Below are 7,702 nucleotides of genomic sequence, written 5' to 3'. Positions count from 1 at the left end.
ATTATAACAATGACGCACAACACTTGATTGTGCATAGTTTGAAAGAAATGTATATTCATTTTGTAGACTAAATATCTAAATATGCTGCTTCATGCGCTCAATCAATTTTACATTAAAGGAAATGACTGCATGCTTGTTGTATAATGTTGTAAGCATCATGTGCCTCAAGCCTTGTATGTGACGCACAATAAGCAGGAACCATCAAAAAAGGGTAAGACAAAATTGGTTGACGATATAATGTGAAAATCCCATGATGCAGCATGAGTGTGCCATGGCGTCTTGACGCCTGTCCAACACCAGGTATATCGATCTCAGCTCCACTGGTCCTGTCACCACTTACACAGACGGCAGCCATCGCCCCATGAAGGCGGTCACGTGATCAGCTGACTGCATTTGGCAAGTGTCACCAATTCCCTGAACTGGTATTTCCATACACATATGCGCGGTACGACACAGGGAGAGAACGCCACACCCGCAGGACCTTAATTCTCTAACTTTCCATGATCAAATATAATTTCGAACCTTCATAAAATGTCGGCAGTCACCGTTTCTTTGTTTAGTCTCTTCCATCATCCACCAAGGCAGTAGTTCTTTAAGTCTTTCCTACTCAGCTTCTAGTCGTGGCCCATGGTCACTCCGGTACAATGTCTCATTAAGTACCTGGCACAAGCCAGGGTGTATCTGTGCATAGGTAAATTCAAGTAAAGACATGGTATGTGTTTATATATATATATATATATATATATATATATATATATATATATATATATACATATATATATATATATATATATATATATATATATATATATATATATATATATATGTGTGTGTGTGTGTGTGTGTGTGTGTGTGTGGTTAACACGAGGGGAAAACTCGCTTCCAGTAAAATGCAAATAGTAATCACTTTTCCCTGATGTTCTTGCATCTCGCTTCTCTCGCCTTATCGACATACGTTTTTGTTGATGTTTCTCGGCGTCCTTATGACCAAACACATGACACTTGCATGATGACATTTCGTAGATCATTGCCAGCTGATTCTGAACATGTGATTCTTAGAAATCGAGCGCGCATGAGCATTAAGTACAGAGATCCTGCTGACCACCGGATTCATGAGCCAAGACCAATTTCTTGTGTAAGCAAGAATTGTAAACCCCAGTTTATTATGAAAGATATTCCGTCCAGCTTTAATCTATGTGCGAGGAAATGTTCTCATCAGAAATTCACCTTGTCTCACGAGGTTTATTCAAGCGATTATTTGCTATTAAGCCGGAATTTGTAATATGAACTTTGAATATAGGGAAACTTTTGGAGAAATTAAATGATACTGATTTTAGTTGTTTTCGGAAACGTGTAATCAACAGCGTGCTAGGATTTTTAAAACTAGTCAACAGAAAATGTTCCCATTACCAAATATATCCTAAAAACATGGAATAGATTTAGAAATGATTAGGAGAACCTGTGAAGACTCACTGTAACTTGTAGAATAAATTTTTAAGAATATCATGACTGTCGCCATGGTTGATAACTGTCTTATAATTAATGTTATCACTGCCATAATCATAATCACAAGCGTTGTCAATCATACAGCTGTGGCTGAAGCCGTGACAATCATTCCTTATTTCCTCCCAGGTCTTACCTGATGCCCCACCTGATGCATTGGACCTAATCAAAAAATTTCTAATCTACTCCTCTGATAAGAGAATATCAGCAAACAAGGTAAGTTACTCAGCTCGCAATACAGATCACCGAGCAGATACTAAAACTCTTCAGCCGTTTCACTTTACATAGAAACCTGGAGTAAATGTTTACTTGTAAACACGCCACAAAATATTTCTTTATGATCCGTTCACTTCTAGCAATATTTGTGTACAATACTCTTTGTATGTTGACTGGAAATCAAATTGTGTCTCTGATTTTCTTTGATCAACCTATTACTCCATAGCTATCAACACATTTATCCTTTTCTGCTTGTTTTTGTATTGCATAATTACCTATTTGAAAAGTACAAGGAAGGACTTCTACACTCTACTATTGTAGGCTGTCCGCATTCTCAATTTCATAACTTAATCTACTCTATTCATTAACAAATGCTTTTTCAACTTATTTCACAATACCGTTTAATGTTATGACCTGAGGTTGCTCTTTACTGCATCTCTCGAAGAACTGTTCGCAGTTGACATCATCTCTTCCATTATGATAGATTTTTAGTGCATATTTGTATGCAATTACGGATGTGTACGCGGAGTGAATGTGATTACAATTTGTATGCTACCGAGTGTTTCATGTTGCCTCATCTCTTAACTACATCATGGCAAGGTAGTGTGGTGTGAGGGCAGCGGGCATGACTTTCATCTGAATTAGTTACGTTACTAAATGTCGGAGGTTGATCCATGTCTGACCCATTAGCTAACACCGAGTAACTTTCTTCAGTTAGTTAACCCTTAGTTAAAATAAGACGAAAGCGTCTACGCAGGTTAGATCTGTTAGTATGTTGTCTGTTTTTGTGAAAGAGAATATAAACATCCGGATCAATCAAGTCTAACTTCACCATAGACAGCCTGAAGTATTCCACTGATTAAATCTAACTTACCTTAGGCTTTTGCTATACATTTGTATTGCCCATTCATTGCGAGATAACTCTGAGTTAAGTTCATCTCGTACAATATACATTTTACTATTGATTAGAACAGCACATTAAGTATATGTACAATAAAGCCCCGATTCAACGGACGGTCTGCCAACCCCCAGGAAATGAAACTCGACTTCTTCAGACATGTTGCTGCTGCTGATCCTCCTTCAAAACAATACCAGTAACAGGCCATTGGAACAGCACTGCTCCTCACCACAATCTTTTACTATAAAGACGTCACGGGAGGGTCACAGCTCCTCAGACTCGGAATAAAAGTCATCCTGGGTCACTCCTATCGATTATGGCAATATAAACTCATCTATCAAACACAACCAGTAAGAAATGATACCTTAAATTGCAATATATCCTTTGTGTTAGGGCATCTTCTGACCACATATGTTCGTTACTGTACTGTGTATAATACATCACATCAAACCATCCGAACTGAACGACCAAACGGCATTAACAAACACCCCGTTAAATCGAGTTTATACTGTACTCATTTAAGAACTTTCCTATTTTAAGTACTTACTGCGTCAGCGACAGTATGGCTGCTGTGGTATACATCTGAGTGTACTGACTTTACAAATATAAACAACTTTTAGCCGTAATCAACTTAACGGGATGTTAAGTTTGTAGTCAATCGGGATGAACTGCTGTTCCCTGGTATTGCTGCCACTGTTCGGTACAGCGTGTGAAATGTTATCGTACGTCATTCGGCACAAACTCAAGGTACATTCCTGCACTGAGAGCACGTATGGTATTAGGACTATCTTAAACAAATGAAAAAGGCGATTCAAGTTATTTCGAAAGGTGGTTGTTAAACAACGTTGTCGGCTTTAATGACTCTGGCAGCAGATAAGCCTAAAGCCGAAGGAACCAACCAAGTTCCGACCACATGGTCAGTTCACAAGTTACAGAACTTATTTGATTATATATATATATATATATATATATATATATATATATATATATATATATATATATATATATATATATATATCAAACCAGAAAACGGGGATTCTTTACTTGATCAGACTCGAGGGGCACCGAGGATTCCATAGAATTTAGTTATATCAGGTAAAAATACAACTCTTCCTTGATTACACATTTCTGTCAATTAGGGTCAATTATCTAATTATGAGGTAAGAATTTCTTTGGGTGGTATAATGATTAATGAACATTAAATTTAGAATTTTGTTAAGATACACAGACGTGAACTCTCCGTCAATAAATAAACCTGATATTCTACTGCACCACTAAAAAAAAGAAAAAAAATAGAGTGTTTAGATTATTTAACTAAAACCATGATGGCATGGGTACTATACATTTTTCGAACATATGAATTGTCCATTTGCTTGCCCAGCGAGAGTTAATGTTACGAGGGAAGTATATATATATATATATATATATATATATATATATATATATATATATATATATATATATATATATATATATATATATGGCGACTGCGAGCTTATGTAAAAGTAATCTTTTACTGGAAACTGGATGGTATGATATTTAGTTTTAGGATTTAAGAACCATATGTTTAATGCTATGGCTGGACAAAGCACAGGAAAGGGGGAAGGGTTCCATTACAGTAGGAAACGGATGAAACATGGGGAACTCCAACAGTATTATTTTACCATAGGCGTTACCAAGATTTCAGAGGAGTCACAGGGATGCAGTCAGACAGAGGATTATTCTGGTAATTATTCTGTTGCATATGGCACGGAAATCTCACGCCTGCTTTCAAGCCAATAAACACTTCACTGTAAAGGCATGGGATTTTAAAATGATACATTCAAGCTTAGTTTTGACTTTAGTCAGGAAAAATTTCCGAGTATTTCTCATTACCATCGATTTGGTGACGTTGGTGTGGTAATATCAGGCAATTGGTCAGGACAGTATTTGTTTAGTACGAATAGTTAAAGATTTGGAAAAGGTTCTTGCTAAGGTCGGGTTAAAGGGTGCAGGAGATTGGGTCATGTGAGAGAGTAGGTGGCCGGTTATGTACGGGTACACAAGTTCGTGTGAAAGGACAGGAGACAAGGGTTCTGTGAGTGGGCAAGCGGTTCATGTGAATAGGCAAGAGGCTGAGTTGAGGTCATGCGGAATGGAGCTGGAGGTTAGGGTCAAATGAAGGTGGAGCAGGAGGCTAAAGGTAGAGTGGTAGGGCAGCGGGAAAAGGCTGTGCGAGTGAGCAGGAAATTGGGTCATCTGAGGAAGCTGGGGTGATATGAGTAAGCATGGAGCTGGGATCAAGATACGAGTGCTAGGTAATTCAATGTTTCTCTTTTCCTCAGGCACTACTTCACCACTACTTCTTCACAGCCCCTGTGGCCGCTCCTTTGAGCCAGATGCCACTACCAGTATTGGAGAAGAGGCCGCCTCCCACTACTCAAGAATACGTTACCGACTTTCCATTACACCAAATTACTGACACTATCAGGAATCACCTTGAAACTCTTTACATGAAAAGTTAACCACCTTGTGTCAATTTCTAAGCATAAGACACGTTAGTTTTTACAGCTAACAGTGGTGTGCTTGTCTAGTTTACTTGTAGCTAGCTACCGATGGTGTTCTTTTAACTGTTGTATTGACAGTTATGGAACATGAAACGAATATAATTTGCTGTCTCATGGTGAATGAGTGGGAAATGAGGAACTCCAAGGTTTATGCACGTTTACTTGTGGCCATTTAGTGTTCAATAACTACTATGCATCTTCAGATATTGGGCATAAATGTGATAAAAGATATGAAGGAACTAATGATGCCATTTTTTTTTTTTTTTTTCCAAAAGAAGGAACAGAGAAGAGGGCCAGGTGAGGATATTTCCTCAAAGGCCCAGTCCTCTGTTCTTAACGCTACCTCGCTGTCGCGGGAAATGGCGGATAGTATAAAAAAAAAAAAAAAAAAAAAAAAAAAAGAATATATATATATATATATATATATATATATATATATATATATATTGTTACACTTGATCGCCGTTTACCGCGTCAGCACCTGGAAGACGAAGAATGGCCCATCCACTCATATATATATATATATATATATATATATATATATATATATATATATATATATATATTTTTTTTTTTCTTTCTTTCATACTATTCACCATTTCCCGCATTAGCGAGGTAGCGTTAAGAACAGAGGACTGGGCCTTTGAGGGAATATCCTTACCTGGCCCCCCTTCTCTGTTCCTTCTTTTGGAAAATTGAAAAAAAAACGAGAGGGGAGGATTTCCAGCCACCCGCTCCCTCCCCTTTTAGTCGCCTTCTACGACACGCAGGGAATACGTGGGAAGTATTCTTTCTCCCCTATCCTATATATATATATATATATATATATATATATATATGGGCGGATAAAAAAGTATGCATGACTCAGGGAATGGTCTCCCTCTTGGTTGTTGCGGTATGTCCCACAAGCCCTTTCCTCGGTTAGGAACTGCTATTTCTCTCTCTACCTGTGGCTAAATATATATATATATTTTCTTTCTTTTCTTTCATACTATTCGCCATTTCCCGCGTCAGCGAGGTAGCGTTAAGAACAGAGGACTGGGCCTCTGAGGAAACATCCTCATCCAGCCCCCTTCCCTGTTCCTTCCTTTGGGGGAAAAAAAAAAAAAAAAGAGAGGGGAGGATTTCCAGCCCCCCGCTCCCTCCCCTTTTAGTCGCCTTCTACGACACGCAGGGAATACGTGGGAAGTATTCTTTCTCCCCTATCCCCAGGGAAATATATATATATATATATATATATATATATATATATATATATATATATATATATATATATCCCTGGGGATAGGGGAGAAAGAATACTTCCCACGTATTCCCTGCGTGTCGTAGAAGGCGACTAAAAGGGGAGGGAGCGGGGGGCTAGAAATCCTCCCCTCTCGTTTTTTTTAATTTTCCAAAAGAAGGAACAGAGAATTGGGCCAGGTGAGGGTATTCCCTCAAAGGCCCAGTCCTCTGTTCTTAAAGCTACCTCGCTAATGCGGGAAATGGCGAATAGTTTGAAAAAAAGAAAAAAGATATTTTTTTTTTTTTTTGCTTTGTCGCTGTCTCCCGCGTTTGCGAGGTAGCGCAAGGAAACAGACGAAAGAAATGGCCCAACCCACCCCCATACACATGTATATACATACGTCCACACACGCAAATATACATACCTACACAGCTTTCCATGGTTTACCCCAGACGCTTCACATGCCTTGATTCAATCCACTGACAGCACGTCAACCCCGGTATACCACATCGCTCCAATTCACTCTATTCCTTGCCCTCCTTTCACCCTCCTGCATGCTCAGGCCCCGATCACACAAAATCTTTTTCACTCCATCTTTCCACCTCCAATTTGGTCTCCCTCTTCTCCTCGTTCCCTCCACCTCCGACACATATATTCTCTTGGTCAATCTTTCCTCACTCATTCTCTCCATGTGCCCGAACCATTTCAAAACACCCTCTTCTGCTCTCTCAACCACGCTCTTTTTATTTCCACACATCTCTCTTACCCTTACGTTACTCACTCGATCAAACCACCTCACACCACACATTGTCCTCAAACATCTCATTTCCAGCACATCCATCCTCCTGCGCACAACTCTATCCATAGCCCACGCCTCGCAACCATACAACATTGTTGGAACCACTATTCCTTCAAACATACCCATTTTTGCTTTCCGAGATAATGTTCTCGACTTCCACACATTCTTCAAGGCTCCCAGAATTTTCGCCCCCTCCCCCACCCTATGATCCACTTCAGCTTCCATGGTTCCATCCGCTGCCAGATCCACTCCCAGATATCTAAAACACTTCACTTCCTCCAGTTTTTCTCCATTCAAACTCACCTCCCAATTGACTTGACCCTCAACCCTACTGTACCTAATAACCTTGCTCTTATTCACATTTACTCTTAACTTTCTTCTTTCACACACTTTACCAAACTCAGTCACCAGCTTCTGCAGTTTCTCACATGAATCAGCCACCAGCGCTGTATCATCAGCAAACAACAACTGACTCACTTCCCAAGCTCTCTCATCCCCAACAGACTTCATATATA

The 7,702-nt window shown here is 39.3% G+C and overlaps 1 protein-coding gene across 2 annotated transcripts in view; it reads left to right on the top strand.

Moving 5' to 3' along the window:
• The window catches only part of LOC139763445 (cyclin-dependent kinase 20-like), an 11,699-nt gene extending 6,248 nt beyond the window's left edge, over positions 1–5,451 (top strand). The window contains exons 5-6 of one of the 2 annotated variants that reach the window (XM_071689494.1): positions 1,633–1,719; positions 4,942–5,451. In XM_071689494.1, the coding sequence (XP_071545595.1) occupies positions 1,633–1,719; positions 4,942–5,121 (267 nt within the window). In that variant the 3' untranslated portion in view covers positions 5,122–5,451. The remainder of the gene's footprint in view (positions 1–1,632; positions 1,720–4,941) is intronic. The other variant, XM_071689493.1, reaches the window with a different exon arrangement.
• Positions 5,452–7,702: the final 2,251 nt, after the last annotated feature.

This window comes from Panulirus ornatus, chromosome 47 (genome assembly GCF_036320965.1).
Source record: "Panulirus ornatus isolate Po-2019 chromosome 47, ASM3632096v1, whole genome shotgun sequence".
Taxonomy (NCBI): Eukaryota; Metazoa; Arthropoda; class Malacostraca; order Decapoda; family Palinuridae; genus Panulirus; species Panulirus ornatus.
The sequence above is the reverse complement of the archived record's forward strand: the minus strand, read 5'-3'. Positions and strand labels throughout refer to the sequence as shown.